General features: G+C 39.1%; 1 protein-coding gene across 5 annotated transcripts; it reads left to right on the top strand.

Annotated features, from left to right (window-relative positions):
• Positions 1 to 4,883: 4,883 nt before the first annotated feature.
• On the top strand, positions 4,884 to 24,969 carry LOC107832836 (subtilisin-like protease SBT3.10). Of its 5 annotated transcripts, XM_075226592.1 has the most exons (5): positions 4,884 to 4,939; positions 5,066 to 5,192; positions 8,616 to 8,713; positions 22,644 to 22,940; positions 24,670 to 24,969. In XM_075226592.1, exons 2-5 carry the CDS (start codon positions 5,077 to 5,079, stop codon positions 24,708 to 24,710), a joined length of 552 nt encoding a protein of 183 aa, XP_075082693.1. In that variant the 5' UTR covers positions 4,884 to 4,939; positions 5,066 to 5,076; the 3' UTR covers positions 24,711 to 24,969. The 5 variants fall into 5 exon arrangements, with proteins under 5 accessions (XP_075082693.1, XP_075082695.1, XP_075082692.1 ...); XM_075226594.1 differs by lacking the exons at positions 4,884 to 4,939; positions 22,644 to 22,940 and adding an exon at positions 23,681 to 23,749 and having other exon boundaries at positions 4,946 to 5,192; XM_075226591.1 differs by lacking the exon at positions 4,884 to 4,939 and having other exon boundaries at positions 4,946 to 5,192.
• Positions 24,970 to 27,422: the final 2,453 nt, after the last annotated feature.

Raw genomic sequence — 27,422 nt, 5'->3', positions numbered from 1 at the left:
AAATACTTTTACTAGTTGATCACATATATAGAAAATACGGTTGCTTTACCAGCAATACTCGACGGTATAGCGCATGCGTCGTTTTGTAAAAGGTTTCAACAATAACAACCCAGTGTAATCCCATAAGTGGGGTCTGAGAAGGTTAGTGTGTACGCATATCTTGCCCCTACCTTGTGAAGGTAGAGAGGCTTTTTTGAAAGACCCTCGACGTAAGAAACAGTAAACGGGAAGCAACCAACTATAACAACAACAAGAAAAAATAAAGACACTACGTGTAATAATAAAGATCCAGAAATAAGAAATGTAAGAATAGTACTAACAATACTGGTTAAAATGACACAACATGGAATAACAAAGAACTAGGAACATAAAAATGTAAGAATATTACTACAACTACTGGTAAGGTTAGGAGAAATTCTCGACTACCTGTCATTCTTCAACCCTAATTCTCGACCTCCAAACCTTCCTATCAAGGGTCATGTCCTCGGTAAGATCTATATCCTGCCTAATCACCTATCCTAATACTTATTAGGCCTACATCTACCCTTTATCAGACCCGCCATGGTCAACCTCTTACACCTCCTAACCGGGACATCGATATCGCTCTTCATCACGTGCCCGAACCATCGCAGCCTCGATTCTCGCAATTTATCTTCCACAGGGGCCACTCCCATCTTGTCCCTAATAGCTTCATTTATAATCTTATCTTTCCTGGTATGACTACATCTATCTTAACATCCTCATTTCTGCTAATCCCATCTTATGGACATGAAATTTCTTGATTGACCAATACTCAGCACCATACAACATAGTCGGTCTAACTACCACTCTGTAAAATTTTCCCTTAGGTATCGGTGGCATATTCTTATCACACAAAAATACCATATGCGAGCCTCCATTTCATCCACCCCCGCTCCAATAAGATGTGTAACATCCTCATCAGTCTCCCCATTGCCTTGGATAACAGACCCAAGGTACTTGAAACTATCTCTCTTGGGAATGAATTGTGTATCAAGCTTTATGTCCACTTCTGCTTCATGTGTCCCCTCACGTCACTTGCACTCCAAGTATTCCGTTTTCGTCCTACTCAACTTGAAATATTTAAACTCCAGGGTCTATCGTTCTTGTTTGGTCACTATTGGGAGTCATGAGACTAGGGTTGACCTTCTGTTACTTAATATGGTTGATTGTGATATGATGTTGGGTATGGATTAACTATCTCTGTATCATGCTATTCTTGATTATCGCGCTAAGACCATGACGTTGGCTATGCCAAGGTTGTTGAGTTTGGAGTGGATAACTATCGAGGAATTCCTACTGGGTTCCGAAGAGTTTGGAAGTTGTGGTGCTTTACAGTCATGGGGAGTCTATTGCGTGTTGTGATTTTTGTTTTACGGGATTGAGTTAGTGAAAGGTTTTTGGTAAACAAAATGTTTATCCTACTTGTGATTCAGAGTTGAGGATGGGATCCTTGTGTTTCCATGTGGATTGGTATGTTTGGACCAGGCTATGTGCCGCGATGGGGTTATGTTAGGATGAGATTCTTTGTGCTTATTTCATGTATTTTGCTTCTCCCTTGTCGAATGGATTAATAGTATGGTATCGATGGGGAGTTGTACCTATTGAACTTGTCAGATGGTTCTCTCATGTGTTTCTCTTTACATATTCAGTGATATTCGAGTTGTTGCTTGTTGGGTACGGATTGTGACGTATGTGACTAGGTGGAATTTGGGGTGGCTTGTCGGTCTAATAGCTAGTACTGGATGAGATGAAATCATTGGACCTGGAATTAGTGCAATCGGACTTGGATAAGGTATGTCTGTATAATAATGTCGTTGATCAACTTAAGCTTGGCGTTGGTTCTTGTCGGGCGATAGAACTCCATGACTTGTTGGTTGGGTGAGTGGTTATGAGTTTCCACGTGTTTCTTACATTATTAGTAGTGTTATGAAGGTTTAGAACAAGTTTTTATTTGATATGAGATTATTTATCGGGATTGAGTTTGGTAATAGGCAGCTATTGTGTTCGGAGATATTGCTATGAGCATATGAGCGATTGGTTACGCCGTGTGGTTATACCATGTGGATGTATTTATGATCTGGTGCAGCTGGTTGGGGTTGATGCAGTATGTATATGTGAGAATCGGGTCTTAGGGGAGGCCTAAATGTTAAAATTTGATTCTAAGGCTTATCGGTTAAGGTGGAAGGAATAATCTTCAGCCGAGATTGTGTTGATGGGATTATATGGATTGAGGTGACATGGGATCGCCCGTGGGTATGTGCATGGTGAGTGTATGCAGTGAATTGATGGTTTTGGAGCGACTCTTGGCATGTTTGAGGACTAGCGTTTGTTTAAGAGGGGGAGAATGTAACGATCTAATCAATCTTTTGTGTATTTGAGCTCCATTTCCCCTTTTGAAGTTATCCGTATGTGTATTTGTAGTTATGTGACTTGCGGAGATGGTTGGTTTGATTTCGGGGAGGTTTTGGATTGATTCAGAACATTTGGTTCTTAGTTTGGAAGTTTAAGTTGAAAATATTGATCGAGGTTTGACTTTTTATGAAAACGACCACGGAACGGTATTTTGATGGTTCCAATAGGTTCGTATGGTGATTTTAGACTTAGGAATATGTCCGAAATTAGACTCGGAGATTCCTAGGTTGATTTGGCTCTTTTTGCCGTAAGTTGGCAATTTGAAGGTTTAGAAATTTTTTAAGTTTGACCATGGATTGATTTTATGGCTATCGGATTCGAATTTTGGTTTCGAGACTTGAAATAGGACCGTTTCGTCATTTGTGACTTGTGTGCAAAATTTGGTGTCATTCCGAGCTGGTTTGGTAGGAATTAGACGTTTGGGTGTGATTTTAGCGATTCTTGAGTTTCATTGTGAATTCTATGTATTTTGGTGTTCGATTCATGATTTTCGGGTGTTATTTTAGTTTTTTTGAGCTTGCAAACGAGTTCGTATGATATTTCTAGACTTGTGTAAATGTTTGGTGTGGAGCCTCGGGGGCTCGGGTGAGTTTCAGACGCTTTTCGGAGTGATTTGGTCTGTTTCAGATTTTGATGGTTTTTTGGCTGATGTTGCAGGTTTCGCAAATGTGAGATCCTGTTCGCATTTATGGACCTCACATTTGAGAGGTGGGTATCACAATTGCGAGGTTGGCTGGATGTTGGGATGTTCGCTTTTGTGGACTATAGGATCGCATTTGCGATGGGGCAACTAGGCAAGGGTAACCGCAATTGCGATCAACGGATCGCTTTTGCAAAGGGGCGTGTATGCGCATTTGCAAAGTGAATGTCGCTTTTGCAACATTTTCTGGGCTCGACAGGTATCACATTTGCGATCATTTGGTCGCATTTGCGACTACTACAGCTCAACAAAAGTTGGAATTTAGGGACTTAGTCATATTTTATCACATTTTTGAGCGCTAGACTCGATGGGAGGCGATTTTAAGAAGGGATTTTCATACCAAGATATTGGATATGTGTTTTTCATCCAATTTTAATACTGTATGTAACGACCCGCCCCATCGTTTTGAGTATTTTAGCCATATTTCCCTAGTTTGATGCTTTACATATGTATATTTGTGGTTATGTGACTTGCCTAGGTGGTTGATTTGGTTTCGTGGAAGTTTTGGAGTGAATTGGGACACTTAGTCCCAAAGGTTGGATGCTTAAGTTGTAAGAGTTGATCGAAGTTTGATTTTCGTGTAGACGACTCCGGAATGGTATTTTGATGGTTCCAATAGTTTCGTATGGTGATTTTGGATGTCCGGAGTAGAATCATATAATCTACTCCGAGCATGGATAATCCTGTCACATGCATAACAACGTTAGACAAGACACTTACCTCTTCCGGAATACAATCAACAATCCAACACGATTTTTTTTCCAGAACAAGCCTCCAAACCAATCGAATCTAGCCAAATATTGTCTAAACAATTCAATACAAGATTTAGAGACTACCCACGAATGAAAAAAAGATTCAATCTTTAACTAAATTAAAAAAGTCAATAAAAAGTCAACCCAGACCAACGTGGTCGAAATCTGAGATTAAGATCAAATACCGATTGCCCATTCATCCCCGAGCCTGGACATGTGATTTGTTTCGAAACTCGACCTCAATTCGAGGTCTAAATCTCAATTTTACAAGATTCCTAAATTATACCAACCACCCAATTTCTACTTTAAAATTCGTAGATTTGATTATGAAATTCATGAAAAAAGTAATTGAAATTGATTGAAAAGTTACTAACCAATGCGTTTGGGAAGAAATTGAATCGATCATTAAAACTCAAGGTTTTCAACTTCAAAACTTATTTTTCCAACTTTTTACATAATGCGCCGAAACGTCCTTAGGTCACCCGGAACCCCAACCAAACATGCGTACAAGTCCAAAAATATTATACGAACCTACCAGAATCATTAAATATCGATCCAAGATTATTTATCAAAAATATTAACCGTGGTCAACTCTAGTCGTTTTTAAAGTCAAAAATCATATATTTTTTTAAAATTTCACATAAAAACTTTTCGGAAAACTATACAAACCACACATGCAAGTCATAAATCATCAAAAAAAAAATTACAGGAGGTCTCGAAATATAGAAAAGGGAACTAATATTCAAAACGATCAGTGAGTCTTTAAAATCAAAACCCATACTTTGTCCGCAATAAATTTCCTATCTCACCCCTAGCACTTGCGTCATTTGCCGAAAAGCCAAAAAACGAATCGTTATAACAGCAGCGAAACGACCATCTTTTCACACGTGGCAAAGTCCTCCAGCTGTTGTAGTTCAGAAATCCCTAGTCAGCAGAACTATTCAATACGCTATAAAAAGTTTTTCTTTTCTTTTTTGTGTTTGTTTTTTTTTCTTTTCTGTCAAAGCGGGGGTTTCAACTTAGGAGTCTGAAACTTGTTCCTCAAGTATAAAAGGTGTCCCAAAAATCCCAAGGAATCTTTCTCTCTCTCTCTCTATATTTTTATAAGTGCACAAAGTGAAAGCGATGAAGAAAACCCAAATTATCTGTTCGATTTTCTTGGTTTTCTCCTTTGTTGCAGCTACTATATCAATGGCGGATTCACAAGCATCCACAGAAGCAAAAGTGTATATAGTTCATACTGAGAATCCTGAGGATGAGGAACCTGAGGAATTCCATATCAAAATTTTAGCTTCCGTTCTTGGCAGGTTTAACTTATTTTTTCTCTCCTTTATTTTATCATTTTTCCTTAATAAAATAATTGTATGATCTGAACATCTGGGTTTGCTTGTATTCATAGTGATTCTTATTAATTTCTACTTGAACTTTTTGACTTCTATGTTGTCAAATGAGATTTTCTTCTTGTAATTATATGTTTTTGGAAGCAGACCTATTCTTCATTTTTGTTAACTGTATTAAAATATTGCATTTTTTTCCTGTTTTGATGCTTCAACTTTTGGCATGTTTTAATGGGAAGAAAAGAGATTGGAGACAGACTTGTTGCACTTTTTTTGTTAATCTGATGCTTCAATTCTTGGCATATTTTAAGGTGAGGAGAAGAGATTGGTCTAATACAAAGAGTTGAAAAGAAAGGAATTTTGAACCTTACTTTGAAAAACTACCCAAATTGTTCTTTTTTTTGTTACAGATTGGATTTCTTTTTGTTATGATGCTTCAGGTTTTAGAATGTTTGGGGTCCAAAAAGATAGAAATGAACATCACAATCCATCTCTATAGCTGCATGTGGTAAATCAAACTTTGGCACTGTATGTGTAGCACTTTACAGGTTAAAGAATCAAAATTTGGGAATTCAAACTATTTCCCAAATTCTTACACACAGCCACCAATTTATTTGTCCTTGTTTTCTTATTTAAAGAACAAATATATGTTCAGGAATGAGGAATCAGGTCCTACTTTTGAAAAAAAATATGAGTGAAAATCTGAAGTTTCTAAAAAAAATCTAAGTATCCATTATTTTATTCTAGCTGTAATCTTTTTCCAAGATTTAGAAATATTGAGCAAAGTTTCAATCTCTAATGACTAACAATAAAATTCAGCCCACAAATAGAGCCAAAAAATTTTTAAAAAAGAAGAAGAGGAGAATCTAACCTGGATATGAATGGCCTTCAGACTGCAATCTTTCACCGGCCTCCGCGTCGAGTCCGACAATGGCAATGCAGCAGGCTAGCAGCGAGACAAAGAGGGAGAGTAGAATGCGTGGGGTTCCTTTTGTTCCTCCTTTTTTAATCTTGACAAAGTTAGGTTGTAGTCTTGTAGAGAGCTTTTAGTATTTTTGTTAAGTAGCTTTTAATATTTTTTTTAATTAAAAAATTAATAAAGAAAAAGAAAGTTACAGACCGGTTGGGATTTGGGAATTGAGTATTGGCCACTCTATTTTTCAAAAGGAAGAAGTTGGATATGAATGTTGTATTTTAAAAAAAAAAATGATAATATATAACGAATGTGCTGTAAAAACGTGTGCACTTGAGACTCGAACCTGCGAGACCTCTGAACACCCTTCACCGATGGGCTACGTCGCCCAGTTGTTTCAAGGGTGTGCAAACCGTTATATATGTTAAAATCGAATAGCATTTTACTTATATATGCAATGTAATTTTCCAGCGAAGGGTGTTCGCCTGACGGCCCTTGGAGCATTATAGGATAGGTATGACCAATCCATTCTAACTAGAACAATCAAAAATTTTGCATTCCCTTGCGTTGAGTGAAATGGAGGGAATCCCCTTTCGATTCACGGAATGTGATCTGGGACACGATGGGAGTCTGCGTGTCTCGGTAGGAAAGAGATCACCGGAGTATAGCACAAGATTGCCTTTTCTCCGGAATCACTGGTCACCCAGACGATCGCTAATGAGTACCGAGTCTTCCCAGTGAAGTAGAGCCGTCTTCATGGGGCCTCAACGATCCTGGTGGATGTCCAAAGCGTGACGGACCGGGTCAAATTGAGGAGCTTGCTGTAGTCGTTGTGTACTTGCTTTGTGCATCGGCACAACATAATTCGAAGTTGCTCGGCGTACTAGCCTTATAACGGAGTTAGACCCAACCACACTCTCTTAGTATAAAGCGGAGCAGGACCGTTGCGGTCCTGTTCTGACTCCCCACCCAACCGCCCTAGCGTATGTTTCCGAATCAACTGCATCGTAAGTTGTTATAGCTCTTGCCAACTATCCTGAAAATTAAAAAGAAACTCTATCCTCAACCCTTCCAATCCTTGGTTCATGGTGGCAACTTCACCCCGTGCATCCTTTGTTTGAGCCCCGCCTAGAGGGAGGCGCTAAGGGAAGGGCGTAGCGTTAAATCTGCCTTACGTAGCTCCTCCACTGACCATATCGGGAATGTTGAACAAGTCTTTCCATTTTTGTGATGTTTATTTTGAGTGTTTGAACAAGGATCTCCATTTTTGTGATGTTTATTTTGAGTGTTTGAACAAGGATCTAGTGGAACTTAGTCTAGTGGACATTTGAGCCAGACTTGTATTTGTTCTTTAGTACGTGATAAAGAAAATGCTAAGCTAGTGAGCGGTGCATGCATCTTCTGGACTTAATCCTATACTTTGAAGTTCCAAGAGTTGAAATTTGATTCTTCTATAGAATGACACGGTGGACAGAAACAACACTCCTACTTCCAAGTTGGACGTTTTCTAGCACAAATCTAATTGTAGAAGTTGGACATAATCCCATACCTAGAATTCCAAGTTGGACAAAAACCCATTCTTATCTTTCTGTCACAAACTTAGAGATTGTATTTTCTTGTTTACCTTAATTTGAATAGTTGAAAAGAGAAGACTTCGATCCTTAGATGATAAATTTCTTTTTATATATGATATGAACATCAAAATATAGTTCTATAGCTGGGTTTTTTTTTTTGTTGTTGTATGAACATCAAAATATAGTTCTATAGCTGCAAGAATGATTTGCGCGGAAACATGTGGTGGATGAATCTTAGGCACTTTTGCATGTTCAATTGGAATATTGAATTCTCATCCAATATATATATATTTTTTTTGGATAAGATAAGTTGGATGCTCATCTAACTTTGTGATGTTTATTTGAGATTTTTTGAATAAGGATTCGTCGAACTTAGTCTGTCAGACTTTTGAACCAACCTTGGATTTGTTCATCAATGCATGATAAAGAAAATGGCAAGCTATTCTGTGTGTAGAGTTTACCGCTTAGTTGTTCCGTGTTTGAATCACGTGTAATTGTGTCTATTATTGTATAATTACCCTCTAATATACTCTTTTGATAAGTTAGCCAGTACAGTACCTCATCCCGGGAAAAATAAAGATACCTGTTGATAACTGATAAATTTTGTACTGTCAGAATTCCTGTATCTGGGTAGAGTTATCTTTTCCTGTAGAAGTTTCAAAGAGATCAAAATTAATGCTCAACCTCCCCAAAATCTTAAGCGGGAACTGGATAGAAAATCATGCTTGCTCGGTTAAGGGACTCTTTATTAGATGATTAGTTGTTGAGGTTGCAGATGAGAGCTGTTGCCCCCTTTTCCCTCTTTCCCATACCCCTTTCTCTTAAGGATATAGACATATTTTGTACATTCTGTACACATAAGGTTGAAGTATTTCCTGATCTCTGTGTGTTTACGGTGTGAAAAAGTGAGGATGCTGCAAAGGAAGCTTTGATTTACAGTTACAAGCATGCAGCTAGTGGGTTCTCTGCCAAGCTGACTCCTGAGCAAGTTTCTGAGCTTAAAAGTAAGTTTTTATGGGTCATCCTGTTTAAGTAATCCTATTTTTCTTTTTACAACTATGTTGGCCGATTATACTTCTCAAAATCAGTTATGGTTATGGAGTATATGAATACACCATTATGATATCTCAAAGTAGTTTGCAGAGAGCTTCTCTCGTGTTTTGCATAGAACTTGCACAGAGTTTCTCCTCTGTATGTTGGGATGTTTGACACCATCTCACATTGCAGGAGCCTGTTTAATGACAAGATACATGTTCGTTTTTTCCTTCTATTTTGAAATACATAGAGGAAGACAGAATTACTAATTGATTCTGCTTTTATCTTTTGAAAATGATAAAAGTGTGGCGTATCTTGAGCCACTAAAATAGAATGTGCTTCCACATGTTTTGGTAATCGATCTTCCAGTTGCCACCTCTCACACACCCGCCCCTACTCTTTACAAAATTACAACCCCCCCCCCCCCCCCCACAAAAAAAAAAAATATATCTTTCTCATAGTTCAAATTGATGCCAAATTTCTGCTGTTCCTTTGTTAAAAAAAAGGACTTAAAAAAATACTTAAATTCTAACATTTCTGGTTAAGAAAAAGGCCCTATTGATTGGTAAAATGCAGCATTTGCAATTAGAACAACATTACAATTAATAATTGAGTTTTTTAAAAATTTGAAAATTTAAATGGATGAATCTTAATTTCACAATAGCTGTTAAATTTAGAACAAATAAGGGCATTAATATTAGTATCCTGGTTTTAAAAGAGGTGATTACGAAAAGAGATCAGCTGAATATAAATATGCAATTGATAATCTGTTGTATGTAAAGATTATGACTAATCATCATACTAGTACTAGAACAATACCTACTCATGTTGAATGCCTGAAGAAAGTTCTTTTCTATCTGAATCTGAGATTGAGAAGGTGATTAGCATGTCATCATGGTCATTAAGCATTGGAAAAATAAATAAGAAAAAACGAGACATCCTAGATCATGACCGTTGGTAGTCTCTCTGATCTCTCTCTCTCACTCTCACTTGTATGATTTTGCTATTGATGCATGAAATGAACTGAAAATAGGATGGTAGGGACTGGGAGCCATTGCAACGTGATTCAGTGATTAGTTTAGGAAGGAATGCGAAGTAATACGAGGACTTCACGAGCTTGTGAGTTTCAATCTGAGGGACTACTAGGATTTAATGCAGTGTAATGGTGAATCTCAAACATGAGTCGTGCATTTCTTTAGGTTGCATAATGAGAATTGTTTAAGGGTCTTCCCCTTTTGTGACTTGGTTTGAGATATGTGATAACTGGTTTTGGGCAGACTAGTATGTAGTATATCCAGATTTTCTTTTTGCCCGACCACGATTATGGACTTGGGTCAAATTATAGTCATTAGTGGCTTGGAGGACATTCATCTGCCTATCATAGTTAGAGATGAATGACAACTAGCTGATGATTATTATGTTCTCATGCTTACCGAATTATCTCATCTCTTCACGATTATATCCAGAATTTCATCCTTTATCCTTCATGCTTACCAAATACCTTTAGTAAGTCGAAAGGCTAGAGCCCTCTTGTTTTTGATTCCTTTCCAGAATTTCAGCAGCATATACATTTGCCTTTTTCTTATTGTTTTAAAGCAACTAAGTTTCACCTTTTTTTTTTTTTTTGGTGAAGAGAAACGTGAGGTTTTGCAAATTGTCCCAAGCCAAACACTCCAAATACACGGAATAGAGCATATGTGAAAGCCAATTCCAGTGACCCTATCACCAAAACGATTTACCTAGATCTGTATATATATATATAGAGAGAGACTCATGATCTACATGTTTTAACAACAATGTAGTGTTGAGACTAAAATTAAATGTAGTGTATGCCATGTGTTTAGGGAAGTTTACTTGGTGCTTTTATGCATATGCTTAAATAAATGAAAATGAAAGGTTACCCTTCTCCTTGTCCTTGTCTATGATTTTGATGTGTGGAGCACTCTGTTGACTGTGCCACTAGAGTTGGTGACCGTGTATATATCCGAAATCCTAGCTGATAAGCTCCAGACATCTTCTGACTTCTGGTGGCTGTCATATTGGCTACAACTCTTTTGCATGTTGTGAAAAATTGACTCTTGCGTGGCAATTTGGTGTTGGTGTATCCCACTTCCTAATTCCACCATTCTACCAAGTATCACCCCCCCAGGCAAACCCAGGATTCGAAACAATGGATTTAATTATTAAGATCCATATTATATCATACTAATGAAATAATGTGTTTTAAATTTAATATTTGTTGAAATTTTCACGTATAAATTTATGTTCCGTCTTAAAAAATGCTATTTCAGTTTAGCTAGTGGTAAAATATAGTTTGCATCGGTCTCTGATCATCTGCATTCATAACGGTGTATAAATCTGGGTAATTTTTGGTAAATTTTTAGCAGAATTTTGCTGTATTTTTAATTACACCACCTGTCAAATAAAACAACCAAACAAAAACCTAATATAGCAATCCAAAACTTAATATAACAATCCAAATTCAATATTTACTACAAAACGAACAATAATATTTATAACAATTCAACCAACTAATCAAACAACCAACTATCAAACAACATAAATTAAACATGTCTCTAACTTCAACTCTAAAACATTCAAATAGCCTAGTCAGACTCAGTCTCCTCCTCGGAATCAGACTCCATTGCAGCTTGACTGCCTTTCTTGCTTTTCTTTTTTAACAATTTTTGGATCAAAGCATGAGTTGCTTGAAATTCTTGCTGACATTTGATCCACTTTTTAACGTATAGCTTCCATGTCTTCTTGGGAAACTGATGCCCCAGTGAATAGTGCTATTGATGGACGACTAGAGGATGGCTGTAATCCAATCCCGTAGACTCAATCTTTATTTATTATTTTCACGAGAAATAAAGAAAAGAAAGTAAAAGAAGTAAGAAAACAAACACGCAACTTTCAAACTAATACCAAAATAGATAATTACATAATATTTATACCTTTATTCACGCCACCAACCGCCTGTGTCCAAATTGCAGTCATATCCTTCGAGGCCGACTGAGTTCCTTCAGGCTGAGTTTGTCGCCATGCATCAAGATCAATATGATACTTGTCATGAAATAAAAATAACACACGTTATATAAATAAAATAAACCAAGAGGAAAAAATAGTATAGTGTTGGTGTTGGGACCATACAAATGTCTCTGAAGCACGCGGTTCGACCCATCCTTCTCTTCTGTCGTCCTTCTTCTTTTTGTGGGTCTCCGCAAAGACCTCAGCATAAGTCACATCTCCCCCACGTTCCTTTTCTTGAAAATTAAGAAGTAATTTTATATATATATATATATATATATATATATATATATATATATATATATATATATATATATATATATATATATATATATATATATATATATGTGTGTGTGTGTGTGTGTGTGTGTGTGTGTGTGTTCAATTTGCATACTTGTAAAACTAAGAATATTTTATAATGAAATTACCATTCTCAAACGATGGGCTACAAAACTAATAGAACCTCCAGTATGGAACGCTCCACCCTTAGTAGAAGCTCTGTTTAACTTTGCCTGTTCACTTTTCTTCTTCCACTCAGGGGTGTTCCACTTCTTCAAGAGCTGATTCCAGACATCTTCACGTATCCAATCAGGCCTTGTGCCACCTCTCCTAGCAACATGATGTGAATCTGTTATCCGCTCCTGTGCTCTCTTCTCGAAGTTCTCATTCACCAGATTTTCAAGTGCACGCTACCATACGCACCTAACCTGCAAAATTGAATAAATAATATTAGACGAATGAGGATAAGTATTAATAAAACTTAATTTATTCTCACCTTAAATTGTTGCCACATATTCATTCTGATCTGGTACGGTATCTGTCCCCCAGAAATTTTACGGCTCATGAAAAAATGGCTTCATAGATTCCATCACCATATGCGCGACCTGAAAAGATGGCAAAAACCTGAAATGTCATTAAATTCATTATATGCAAAATTTTATTGAAAGATTTTAAAAGGAAATTGAAGGAAAACTCACCTGCTGCCATGGGGAACGATAATCAGCAGATGAAGATGATCGTACTGTACAGTCCCTCCAGTACTGTATACGATCGAAATAGATTTCGGCCTCCGTACGATCGATCGAGTTCGAAACATAATCGATCGAAGCGAGACTTCGAGACGGGTTCCGAAGATGGTACAAACAATCTTCGAGTCTGAGGGGCCGATATCATTATCGAACCCGAATCCAAATCGAACTATGATGCAAAGTGAAGTTATCGAGCTTATGATCCAGAGCTCGAGTCAAGATCGAATCCAAATCGAACTCAAGCCATGATCGAGAGCTCGAGTCAAGACCGAAAACTCAAGTCAATATCGAGCTCATAGACAAGAGATATCTAAAGTTAGATCCCTCTACTATAAAAGGGATGGTTATCATTTCTGTAGGGGGCAAGTTTTTGCTTACATTGTAATTCAAGCTTCGTAAGCTGATTCCACTTGCTTAGTCCTAAATTTCATCTTCTTTGCAACCTTATTTATTTAGCATTCTTTGCGATCCATACTGGGTATTTCTATTTATCTCTACAACTCGTATTAAGTTGCACAACATATCCTTAGAACTACGTATAAATTCAACTCTATTCGTTTTTCGGGTAAACAAGTACATTGTCTCACGGTACCAACAACTGTAGAAGTACTGGTAGATGGGGATGCAACTGCGTGAGAGCCTCCAATATCCAAATTAGATATACTTGGAGTGGATGATGATGGATATGATAATTGAGTGAGCGATGTATGAGGCACACAAGATGAACCACCATGCTGGCTACTATGATGGCTCGGGGATGCAATCGGTGGTGAGCCACCGAACTGACTAGCAGGATCACGCAGGGAAGAAGCTGGAAAATGAGGCATGGGTATAAAATTAATGGTGGTCGAAGTTGAGCCACCATGAGAAGGCATGGAGTGATACTGAAGCGAGCTAGACATGTGAGGGACTTTGAAAAAGTTAGATGATTGTGAAGCTGGCATGGAAGGACGATGAGGCATAGGAGGAGGGCTCATATTTGGTATATGTGGAGGAAGCTGACTTGGTCTAGGTAAAATATATTTTTTCTTCTTAGATTTTTTTATTTCTTTACCGCGAGAATCCATATGTGTAATGAATATTAAATATTTACATGTAAAATAATTTAACTTAACAAATATAAACATAAAGTATACATAAATATAACAATATAAACATAAAAAAACGAAGATGTCATTAATAATATAGAGTAATTTTATTACATATTACAATGAAGCACACCATAACATATAAATACTGAACAAGTAATAAAACACAGAGATAGCTAATCCTCATCACTTGTTTCATTTTCATTTTCTTCATCATATAATTCTTCATCCTCGCTTGTTTCATGTTCATCAATTGAATCTTCGTCCTCATTTTCCATTGATGTTCTCTCACCATGCTCAGTTAAAATTGATCTTAGGACCGAAGGATCGAATTCTTCGTATAGGCCGTTGCTATCCTACAATTCATCTGCAGGATAGCACCCTATCGAAATGCTTCCATGCTTATCCATCTGAAGGATGACATAGAACACCATCTGGCCTTCTATGCTCATAATGCCATCTCATATGAGGAGTGGAGCTCATCGATGCATACAACCTCTTTAACTTTGGTATAAGGGGTAAGTAGTGCACCGCCTTACCGGGATCTTTTTCTTTTTATCATTTGTGGCTTCCTTGTAACGAGGCTTGTTACAAAATTTTCAGTTCTCTAGAGATGCATCATCCTTATAGAATAACATGCAACCATTCTCACAACAATGAATCCTATCTGATGAAAGACCCAACTTGGAAACTAATTTTTTTGCCGTGTAGAAATATTTGGGTAGGTCAATGTTACTCGGATTAAATTCATTCATAAGCCCAATGATAGAATTCATGCCCGATTGAGAAATAGAACTATCCAACTGTCACGACCCAAAATCCACCTAGTCGTGATGGCACCTAACCCAACCCGTCAGGTAAGCCAATAATCAACTAACCAATTTAAATGAGATTTATTAAGAAAAGAAATGCAAATACAGCTGATTTTATACTAGAATTTCTCAAGGACCGGTAGTATAAATCATGAGCTTCTAAGATTAGAATTTACAAATCTAGTATGAAATAAATACATCATCTGTCCGAAATGTACATAAAAAGATTTTATAAATCTAAGGCTGCCATGAACAAGAAGTAGCAACAACCGGAACGCGGGTACGTCTTCAAATCCAGCCCCCATCGATCACAGCAACATCAACATCCGACATCTGCACACAAGGTGCAGAAGTGTAGTATGAGTACAACCGACCCCATATACTCAATAAGTAATAAACCTAACCTTAGGTTGAAAGTAGTGACGAGTTGGGACAAGGGTCAGAGTCCAACTCCAATAACCAGCAACACTTCATAACAATATAGTAAAGATGGTGCAAGAAATAACTCAATAAATAAATGCTCAGCTCGTATAAAATTCCGAAAAATAAATGCTTCTCTTCAAGTATACAGTAAAACTCAAGTCCTTTGTCGAAATCACCAAAATATGAGTAGGTTCGTAAAACTGTGATTTTTCTCAAAACTTTTCAACAATACTTAAGATGTTTTATTTTTCAAATAGCATGAGGAAAGTACATATCTCTATGCCTACATGTCACTATGCATGTGAAATCATGAATGACGCAATGTCGTACAACATGAGGAAAAATTCATCTGTATGCCTGTATGTCAAATGTGCATGTCAAATGCAATGTATCTCAGAGATGAACTCGTGTACTCACACTCTCAGAGTACTCAATATCACTATCTCACACTTTCCACTCATCATTCTCAATCACTCAGTACTATATATGTCCAATCCAGCACAGAAAAGATCCATCCCGGAATATATACATCAACTGACCATCAGTCACTCAGTACTGGGTAGGGCCAATCTAACCCGTTGGAAAGATCCATCCCCAGGTATAAAAGATTCGAACAAGATCCATATCCAGGGAAGATCCATCCCTCAATATAAATCAACTGCGCTCACTGGGGTGTGTGCAGACTCCGGAGGGACTCCTTCAGCCCAAGCGCCATAATAAGCCAGATCCAGGCATAAATTAATATAACATGCTGCGCCGTGCATCCCGATCCCATAATATCACTCACAATCAGGCCCTTGACCTCACTAAATCATCAATCTCTCCAGTATCTCGGGCTGACAATGCCATGAAACTAGCCCAAAAATAATGATATGATGTGTCATTATATAGCAACAGAGACTGAGATATGATATGAAATGAATGAATATGACTGAGTATGAAATTGCAATGTAAACAAATAACTCAACAGCAGGAATGACCTCAGTGGGTCCCAACAGAATAAGCATGTAGCCTAGATATGGTTTCTAACATGGATCACACCTCAATAACTCTAGTACGTAGAGATTTCATGGTTACAGATAAGATCAGGTAACTACACAGTACCACAAAAATAACAGAGTCACAATTCACACGGTGCACGCCCACACGCCCGTCACCTAGCATGTGCGTCACCTCAACACCAAACACATAACACGTAATTCAGGGTTTCATATCCTCAACACCAAGTTTAGAAGTGTTACTTACCTCGAACAAGTCAAATACAATAACGAGCAGGCCAAGCGATGCTCCAAAATTGCCATCCCGCGCGTACCGACCTCCAAATGGCTCGAAACTAACCAAAAGCAACTCAAATACATCAATTAATGCCTAAGGAAACAATTCCAAATGATAAAGGTCGAATCTTTAATCAAAAGTCCAAAATTGACCCAAAAGCCCATCCCGGGCCCGTGCCTCGGAACCCGATGAAACTCACAAAATCCGACAACCCATTTAGTTACGAGTCCAACCATACTAGTTTCGCTCAAATCCGACTCCGAATCGATGTTCGAAACTCAAAAATTCGCTTTATGGAGTTTTAGACAAAACCCCCCAATTTCTCATTAAAATTCATCAACCAATTGTCAAAAATGAAGATGGATTTATGAAATAAAATCAAAACCAAGTGTAGAACACTTATCTCAATCCTTGTGATGAAAATTGCTTCAAAATTCGCCTTAATCCGAGTCCTACATCGCAAAAATATGATAAAAGAACCAAAACCTCGATTCATAGCATTCTGCCCAGCATTTTCGCTTTTGTGAACATATTAGCCGCTTCTGCGACAAAATCTCCGCTTCTGCGGGACCAACTGAGAAATGGTTCTCCGCACCTGCGACATCGTAGGTGCGATAACAAACGCGCATTTGCACAGACGTCCGCTCCTGTGCCTCATCCATCGCTTCTGCGATAACGCAGATGCGACCCAAAACTTCGCATCTGCGATACTTCCAAACATAGCCCTTACCGCTGCTGCGATCACCTTTCCGCTTCTGCGGTCGCGCTCATGCGCACCTTGATCCACATCTGCGGTCACGCAGGTGCGCCCAAGTACCCGCACCTGCGATCCTCACGCCCAGTTCCCTCTTCACGCTTCTGCGATGGCACTGCCGCTTTTGCGGCTACGCACCTCCGCCCATGGCTCCCCAGGTGCGGTCACACCAAAACCTCTGCCAAACCAGCCTTAGCCAAATTTCCAAAATGCTCTAAACCTCGTCCGAAACTCATCCGAGCCTCTCGAGACCCCGTCCGAATATACCACCAAGTCCCATAACATAATACGGACCTACTCGAGGCCTCAAATCCCACATAACAACATCGAAACGACGAATCGCACCTCAATTTGAACTAGAATGAACTTTGAACTTTCAACTTTCAAAACTCGCGCCGAAACATATCAAATCAACCCGGAATGAACTCAAATTTTGCACACAAGTCCCAAATGACATAACAAAGCTATTCCAATTTCCGAAACCATAATCCGATTCCGATACCATCGAAGTCAACTTTCGGTCAAACTTATGAACTTTCCAATTTTTTAAATTTCTAATTTTCGCCAATTAGTGTCGAATCCTTCTAGGAACATCCAAATGCAAATTCGGGCATACACCCGAGTCCAAAATTACCATCCGGACCTAACGGAACCACCACAACCTCAATCCGAGGTCAAATACAAAATAGTCAAACTTGGTCAACTCTTCCAACTTAAAGCTTCAACGATGAAATTCATTCTTCCAAATCGATTCCGAATAACCTGAAAACCAAAAACGACGATTCACATAAGTCATAATACATCATACATAGATACTCATGCCCGTAAACTACCGAGCGAAGTGCAAATGCTTAAAACAACCGGTCGGATCGTTACATCCTCCCCCACATAAACATACGTTCATCCTCGAACGTGCCTAGAGTTGTTCCAAAGTCTCCAAACCGCCGTGTAACCTTACCTTGCACATACCCGGGGGTGATCCCACGCCACCCTATTCCATATAGGCCCGACAACACAACATACTGAAGATCATTACTTCAACCTTAGCCTATAAATCACAGAATCCAATTTCCAACATCCGAAATTTCTTATAAGACCCGAATCTCACACGTACACACTGTATAAGTCTGAACAGGCTGTATCAAGCCATAACCATAACCCAAGATGCAATCACATGATATGCGACATAACTCAAATACTCATGGCAATAATTCTTACCACAATAACTGCTCGAAGCAAACCCGGTACCGGTAATAAACCTTGTATCAAATAAAACCTTGTTCAAAACCTTAGTACACTGCCGATGATGAAAGAAACACGAAGAAACTCATAACCACTTATCAAACCAACAAATCATGGAACTCTCCCTCCTTCGACAAGAACTATAACCAATTTCTAAGCCAACTTCCGATATTGTCCTCCATACATGCTGTAATCAAATCTGAGAGTATCCTTTTCAGGTCCAATGACCTCATCTCATCCTACATAACCACTCTAATGACATGCCACATCAATACAAACTACAACCACAACCCGTGCAATCCGTGCACCAATAAGCAACAATCCAAATGTACTCAATCATGGAAAATGACTCAAACGAGAGAACCATCCCGCAAGTTCAACAAGTACCACCACAATCGAATGCTACGAACCCATCATACCTAGTAGAACCAAGACACACGAATCTAACACAAAGGATCACATAACCCCGCTGCAATGCGTGACCCCATCCAAACACTGGTCCATATGAAATACCTCAGCCACCATGCTCAAAATCAATAACCATGCGCAATTCGACATCAAGTACCCAAGGTGCATGACCATAATCACAGAGAGAAAAATAACACAATACCACAATCCGGAAAGAACATAACCAATGCGCAATCGATCATTCAACACCCTAATATCATCTCGCTCAAACTCCGCCATAAGGCCCGAACCGCACCATGTGTGCATATAACCAACGAATCACAACCCCTCATAGCATAGAGGAGTAGCACATAGATCATATCAAAATATGAATAAGCTCAACTCCACTGAATGGCACATCGTTCAACAATAGTAGTACAGAGTCAACCAATCTGACCCGGTGTAGAATACACATCCTCATTGGGTCTACCAATTGGGCCCCAAATCAACTCTGGTCATCCAAAAATAGATAAATAACCCTCCGAAGGTCCACCATGACCTAACCATGACACATACCGTCATCTGGCTAGCTTTAGCCATATCCTCTCAGCCCACAACCACGAAACAATCTGCTTCTGAGAATTCCCGGTTTCCAAATACATAAAACACACGAATCACCATATCTGATCCCAACTCCACCGCCCGAATGTCTAACACATCTCTCATATACGATCATCCCACGAGGAATACTTCTAAAATTCTTCCGTGCCACATAACAAAATCTTAATATCAGTAGCCGATCAATCAGGCGAGTACCGCAATACTAATGAGGCATCCTTACGTAAACACTTAATGCACCTCCTAAAATGTACACTCTCCTCAGGCAATACCAAGTGGTAATATCATTCATCTAGTCATCTGAAATCGCCCATGTTGTCTAAGAATTCATGCCCTTCAAACTAAACCGTGACCTTGCACACGCAAATCTTATTTCCACACAACATACCGCATATATAATGAATATGAAAAGTACGAGAATCTCATAATCAACTCCGAGTCACAAGAAAACTACATACTCAATTAGCCAGGAACCTTCTATTTGATCTCATCCAGGAGAAAATCACAACACGCAACATGCTCCTCACCCCAGCAGGAAATATGCACCTCGAACCGTGGTAAAAACCATTGAGAACACTTGGAAATCCAATTGCACATAACCAAACTATCAGAACTGAATCTCTCTAACTCCACCAAGCCACGTGGGTCGCCAAAGCCCGAGAGCATTGCCACGAAACACCCGTAGAGACACCCGTAGAGACTCACCACACTATAAGTACCTAAAGAACCGATCATACCCATTACCGTGCTGATCCAACCTACTACCAAACTGTCCTATTTCTCCGAGTTCCTTCCGAATTACCCTCAAGGTGACACTTCTCCTTGCCAGAACACCACGATCCTTAACCAAAACTCACCCCACGAGATCCTAGCATAAAACCACACCGCCTTAAGGCCTATAAGCCACTGTATTCCCTCTTAAGCACCTCAAGAGTACCACCATCGAGACACCCACTCTGAAAAGACCTTCTGTGAATCTAAATTCGTTTCCTTCACCTTTTTGATACCGAAATGTAAGATCCATAATGATATAAAAATACCGCGAGTCTCGACACCATCCAATGTAAATCTCATATCCTAGCCATATACAAATCCTGAAAATTCTCAGTTGCTACATGAAAATCTTGAATCAATTAGAACTTTCTCGAGAGTCAACCACCCTGCTCAAATCTCAATTGTGCCGTCCCAACGGGCCAAACAACCTATGCCCCATTAGCACAATAACACCCAAAGAAGTAACCCACACCTCTAAACAACCGAGTGAACCCCTACTCCATGCACACTACATCCGTCACGAATAGCAAATTCAAATCATTCCACGATTTCCATATACCCATAAAGTGCAATACATCATGCATCCCGAAATTCCTTACTCAAGTCATCCTCAAAACCGACCTCTGCAAGTCATATCTGATTCACAAGTATGCCTCAAACCGAAACTAGTACAACATATAACCAAGCAATCCAACCGTCGGTAGCAGACTCCCCTACTTGGCTCAAAGCCATAGAACAAAACACTCGATAACTCATAATACCCATACTCTATTACTGCCATAATCCCGCACCGAAGTTCAACTAAATTCTTCATAACCTCACATAACACAAATCATATAGTACCTCAAATCATCTACTAAGCTCGCAGACATCCACATGACGATTAGGTCAAACTTCTCAACCAAATTCAAATTCAAACCTCAACACATATACCCCACTGGTAGAAAAGAAACTCTCCACACAACATCATAAGGATCACACCTCCGTATATTACCCCGCATGAGATAACCCACCTTCTTAGCCTCAAACTGACATCTCTTTATCCCCTTACACAGCCACAGCTACTACAAAATCGCTTAATCTTCCTAAGACTGAACTCATCACCAAGACATGAAATTCTACGTTGTTCCCCAATTAAACAACCTGAAAGATCCGCCAACACACTCATAACTCGAGACTATACGTCATATCAAGACATAAATCAAGCACCCAATAGTTCTTTTTACCTCTCAAGCAAACTATTCTCGTCACATTCAATCCATCTGAATACATCCCGTAGTCATATCATATTTCCTCATATAGCCATTCGACCACTCACCGAGCCATAAATTCAACTCATAGGGACACTACCGGACATATAAGTCCAAGAGCACATACTCACACAACTGAAATCCTCGTGCTCAAGTTACAGTCTAAACCAGGCCTCAAGTCTTCCAGACTGGCCCATCATCAACACACAAAAATCACATCTCGCACCTCATCCATGAAATCACAAGCCATCGATGCATAACTGATACCGAGCGCTCATGTGCGCATACGAATGCATGGAAGGAATTCAAAGAGTTATGTTTCAAGCTAAATCAATTCTGTACGATAAGGAACGAAAGATGGGAAATTATCCTAAATTCCTTGTAGCCTCTCGAAGATAGGTATGGACGTCATCATACCAATCCGCAAGACTCTACTAGACACTTGCTCATGACTTGTAGAACCTATGAACCTAGAGCTGTGATACCACCTTGTCACGACCAAAAATCCACCTAGTCGTGATGGCACCTAACCCAACCCGTCAGGTAAGCCAATAGGCAACTAACCAATTTAAATGAGATTTATTAAGAAAAGAAATTCAAATACAACTGATTTTATACAAGAATTTCTCACGGACTGGTAGTAGAAATTATGATCTTCTAAGATTAGAATTTACAAAGCTGGTATGAAATAAATACATCATCTATCCGAAATGTACATAAACAGATTTTTATAAATCTAAGGATGCCATGAACAAGAAGCAGCTACAACCGGAACGCAAGTACGTCTTCAAATCCAGCTGCCGTCGATCACAGCAGCATCAACATCCGACATCTGCACGTAAGGTGCAGAAGTGTAGTATGAGTACAACCGACCCCATGTAATCAATAAGTAACAAACCTAACCTTAGGTTAAAAGTAGTGACGAGCTGGGACAAGGGTCAGAGTCCAACTCAAATAACCAGCAACAGTTCATAACAATATAGTAAAGATGGTGCAAGAAATAACTCAATAAAAAAAATGCTCAGCTCGTATAAAATTTTGAAAAATAAATGCTTCTCTTCAAGTATACAGTAAAACTCAAATCCTTTGTTGAAATCACCAAAATATAAGTTGCTTCGTAAAACTATGATTTTACCCAAAACTTTCAACAATACTTAAGATGTTTCATTTTTCAAATAACATGAGGAAAGTACATCTCAATGTCTACATGTCACTATGCAGGTGAAATCATGAATGACGCAATGCTGTACAGCATGAGGAAAAATGCATCTCTATGCCTGTATGTTAAGTGTGCATGTCAAATGCAATGTATCTCAGAGATGAACTCGTGTACTCACACTCTCAGAGTACTCAATCTCACTGTCTCACACTTTTCACTCATCATGCTCAATCACTCAGTACTGTATATGGCCAATTCAGCCCGGGGAAGTTCCATCCCGGAATATATACATCAACTGACCATCAGTCACTCAGTACTGGGTAGAGCCAATCCAACCCGCGGGAAAGATCCATCCCCAGGTATAAAAGATTCGGACAAGATCCATGTTTTGTGTGTGTTGGATCGCATTGTACGCCATAACGTATATATTATGAATTTGGTGTTGACTTGTGATTTTGTCCTCCCTTGTGGTTGGCTATGTCGTTCCCGAATATTGTTTTGTCTCCGTTGATTTGAGCTTCTGAGAAAGGTTTTGGTTGTCTATTTCGAGAAACATGGTTATTACTTTTTTTATTGCATCCTTTTACTATTATCCATCTATAATCATGTTATTATTATTAGTGTCTTTCTTATTATTTCTATTGCTCATTAACTGTACAGGTTTATATAGTAAGTATCTTATCATAGTATCATCACTAACTCGTCGAGGTTAGGCTCGGTACTTACTGAGTACATTAGGTCAATTGTACAAATACTACACTTTTGCACTTCTTGTGCAGATTCTGGTGCGGGACCTAGCAATGTTCATAGGGGACCATAGCTTGGATTAAAGAGTATAAATAGGGTTTTTAGGTAGTAACTTAAGATAGTGCATTTTAGAGATTTAGACCTCGATTTGAGATCAGATCTCAAAACTAATCACATATTTGGACTTAGGGATGAATGAGTAATCCAAATTCTGTCTTGATTTTAGATTTAGACCAAGTGGGCTCGAGTTAACTTTTTGTTAACTTTTCAAAATATGTTAAAGATCGAACCTTTTTAGTATTAGGAGGATTTCTTAAGCTTATTTTGACTTATTTTAGTATTATTTGACTAGATCCTAGTTGTTTGGAGGCCTGTCCTAAAGGGAAAGCATTATTGAAGAGTTGATTTATTCAGAAAAGAGGTAAGTATCTTGGTTAACCTTGATTTGAGGGAATTAGGTTGTGTTTGGATCTATTTGCTACGTGGCTATATGTGTTAGGGGCGGCGTATATGAATGGTGATAAATGTAATGTGTTTTCCATGGTTAAAACATGCGGGTAGATCTAACCTTTCTCATGCCTTGTTTGGTTCATATATTATTTCTCCTATGTTTTAGATAGTTCATTAACTTACTTGCTTATTCATATACATCCTAGTACTATATTTAAGATTTATTGAGATATTTAGACATTACGGTTCTTGAAATGCCGGTTTATCTATTGGTGCAAAGGTTATGATTATCTCTTACGCGGTGTATTATGCTTGATCACTCTCCTTGATGTTATTTATGCTTTTCACCTTACTTGGTATTGATTTACATATGCTTGGTAAGGATGAGTGTCGGGTGATTCCGTGCTGTGAGGATGAGTGGTTATATAAGACGGGTGTTTTCGTGGTGTAAGGATGAGAGATATTGCACGAAGGTATTTTCGTTTTTCATGCGATGAGGATGAGTGATATATGCACGTCGAGTATTTCCATGATAGGTGATATGATATATTTTACTCATTCCTTTTGTTACGCGGACTTACGGACTCAGCCATGTTATTTCATGGTTATCGTTTTATCCTTTTGGATTTCAGTTGTGGAGACAAGTTTGGATGTTTATCTGAGAAACGTGATTGTTATTTCTTTTGGTTGATCACTTTATTATTCCTTACATTTACTCTTATTATTTATCTTGTTATTCTCTTGTTTGTTCTCTTGCTTATTAACTGCATAGGTTTATAAGTAGGTGTTTTGTTCATAGCCTCGTCACTACCTTGTCGGGGTTAGGCTCGACACTTACTTAGTACATGAAATCAGTTGTACTTATACTACATTTCTGCACTTCTTGTGAAGATCCCGGGATTGGTCCCAGTAGAGTCCCCAGAGGTGCTTAGCTTGGACATCTAGGTGATTCGAGGTAGTTTTGCATTTCCATCCGCAGGCTCTAAAGTCGCCTTCATTATCTTTATTACTTTTAATTTGTATAAGACAATATTGTATTTTATTTCAGACTTTGTATTTAGTATTCGTTAGAGCTCATGTACTCTGTGACACCAGTCTTGGGGATTTATTTAGACTGTATATTGGTTTAGACTTATTATGTGATTTCAGAGCTTTTACCCTTATTTATGATATTGTGTTGTTAACCGTTTAGTTGTTGTTTCATTGATTATTGTAACTGTGTTGGCTTGCCTAGCAAGTAGGTTATGCGCCATCACGACCCCTTGGTTGGGATTTTGGATCGTGACAAGTTGGTATTAGAGCACTATATTTCATAAGTCTCACGAGTCATGGGCATGTCTAGTGGAGTTTTGTGTATTGGTATGGAGACGTCTATACTTATCTTCGAGAGGCTATGAGACAAATAGGAAACTTCTCTTTCTTTATTCCTCCATCGTGCAATTTTGTTCTATCCTAAAGTTTGAATCTTTACTCTCCATTCTCTCATAGATGGTGAGGACACGTGTGTCAGCCGCAGCAGAGCATGAGCCAGAGCCCCAGGTTGCAGCCATTATCACGAGTAGAGGCCAAGGTAGGGGAAGAGTGAGGGCCTAGCCTAGAGAACGTGCAGCAACACCTATAACTACCCGTGATCGATCTAGAGCAGTATCAGTCGAGCTGCAAATAGCTCTAGATGGTGAGTAGATTCCCGTTTAGGATAAGCCGGTAGGGCTAGCTCAAGTTCCAGAGAGGTTTATTACTATCCTAATGCATCGGGACACCTTAGTCCATATGATTGGCCTTATGGAGAGCGTGGCTCAAGTAGGTGTACTTCCTATGGAACCAGCCATTTTTTAGGCTGGGAGAGGAGCTGAGACTCATGCCATTCACACTCCAGAGCAGATGGTGCAGAGATATCAGATTGCGGGGGGTATTAATAGCCGACATGGTTCAGCTTATTATTGCAGTGCAGGCTTAGGTTAGGCCCGCTATGTTTGATGGCGCTCGAAGATGATAACAAGTTTTAGAAGTTGCACCTGTCTTATTTTAGTGGTTTGCCTTCAGAGGATGACCAGGAGCTCTTAGATTGATGTCATGAGATCTTGCAAAATATGGGACTAGTTGAGTCCAATAGGGTTGACTTTACTGTTTTCCAGATGCAGGGTTCGGCCAAGAGGTGGTGAAGACTTGTGAGATGGGCAGACCAGCAAGGTCACCTCCCCTTACTTGGGCTCAGGTTTCACAACTTTTCTTGAAAAGGTTCATCCTGCTCACTCATAGAGATGATCTGCATAGCCAGTTTGAGCATCACAGTAGTGTGGTATTAAAGTCACCCAGTATGAGACAAGGTTGGTTGATTTGTCTCGTCATGTATCTATCTTGATCCCTACTGCGAGGGGGAAGGTGTGAAGGTTCATAGAGGGGCTTGCTTATGGTGTTAGGCTTCAAATTTCTGTAGAGGCCGAGGCTGAGACCTCATTTACTCAAGTAATAGAGATTGCTAGGAGGATTGAGAGCATTCATGGCCATAGGAGAGAGGTGATGAGTGACAAGAGTCCTCGTCATTTTTGTGGTTTCAGTGGTGCCTCATCTGGAGGTAAGAAACATTTTGATAGAAGTCATACTATCAGACCAGTTGAGTCAACACTCCAGGATTCTCATGGTACTCTAGGAAGCCATGGTACTTATGGTTCATGCCCAGGGAAGTCATCATTTAATGCGCCTCGAGATCCTATCAGTGCGCCTTCGATATAGAGTTTCTATGGTGGTCATTCGGGTCGTCATAGACAACTTCAGGTTCAGCCTCCACATCAGCAGGGGGTTGCTACGACTTTGGGGATTTGAGGCATATAGTGAGGAATTGTCTCAGGTTGCAGAGAGGTGTGTCATAACAGGGTACTCGTGCTATGATTCTGGCACTGGTTGCTTTACCACCCGCCCAATAAACTAGGGGTGGGGGTCAGCTAACTAGATGTGGAGTTCATCCAGGTAGAGATCGTCCCAAAAGAGGAGGATGTGTTGGTGGGGCTCAGCCCCATTATTATGTATTTTCGGGTAGGCTCGAGGTAGAGTTATTTGATGCAGCCATCACAAGTATTATCTTAGTCTGTCATAAAAATACTTTGGTGTTTTTCAATCTGGGTACTATTTATTCATGTGTCTCTTAATATTTTGCATCGCACTTGAGTATGCCTCGTGATTCTCTTGATATTCCTATTTCTATGTCTACACCAGTTGGGGATTCTATAGTAATTGATCGATTGTACTAGTCTAATGTTATTACTATTAATGATTTTGATATCATGGTTTATCTCTTGTTGTTGGATATGATGAATTTTAAGGTTATTCTTGGCATGCATTGGTTTTCTCCGTATTATGCTATCTTGTTTTGTCACGCCAAGACTATGACTTTAGCTATGCCAGGGTTTCCTAAACTAGAGTTGAGAGGGACCCTTGGGTATTCTACTAGTAGGGTGGTTTGTTTTTGAAGGCTCGGCGCATGATTGAGGAGGGATATTTAGCGTATTTGGCTTATATCTGAGATTCTAGTATGGAGTTTCCTTCTATGAACTCAGTACCGGTTGTGAGGGATTTTCTGGAGGTATTTCTGACAGATTTATCAGGCATGCCACCCGATAGGGATATTGATATCTGTATTTACTTGG

This window comes from Nicotiana tabacum, chromosome 12 (assembly GCF_000715075.1).
Source record: "Nicotiana tabacum cultivar K326 chromosome 12, ASM71507v2, whole genome shotgun sequence".
NCBI lineage: Eukaryota > Viridiplantae > Streptophyta > Magnoliopsida > Solanales > Solanaceae > Nicotiana > Nicotiana tabacum.
This window is presented reverse-complemented; position numbering and strand designations above follow the sequence as displayed.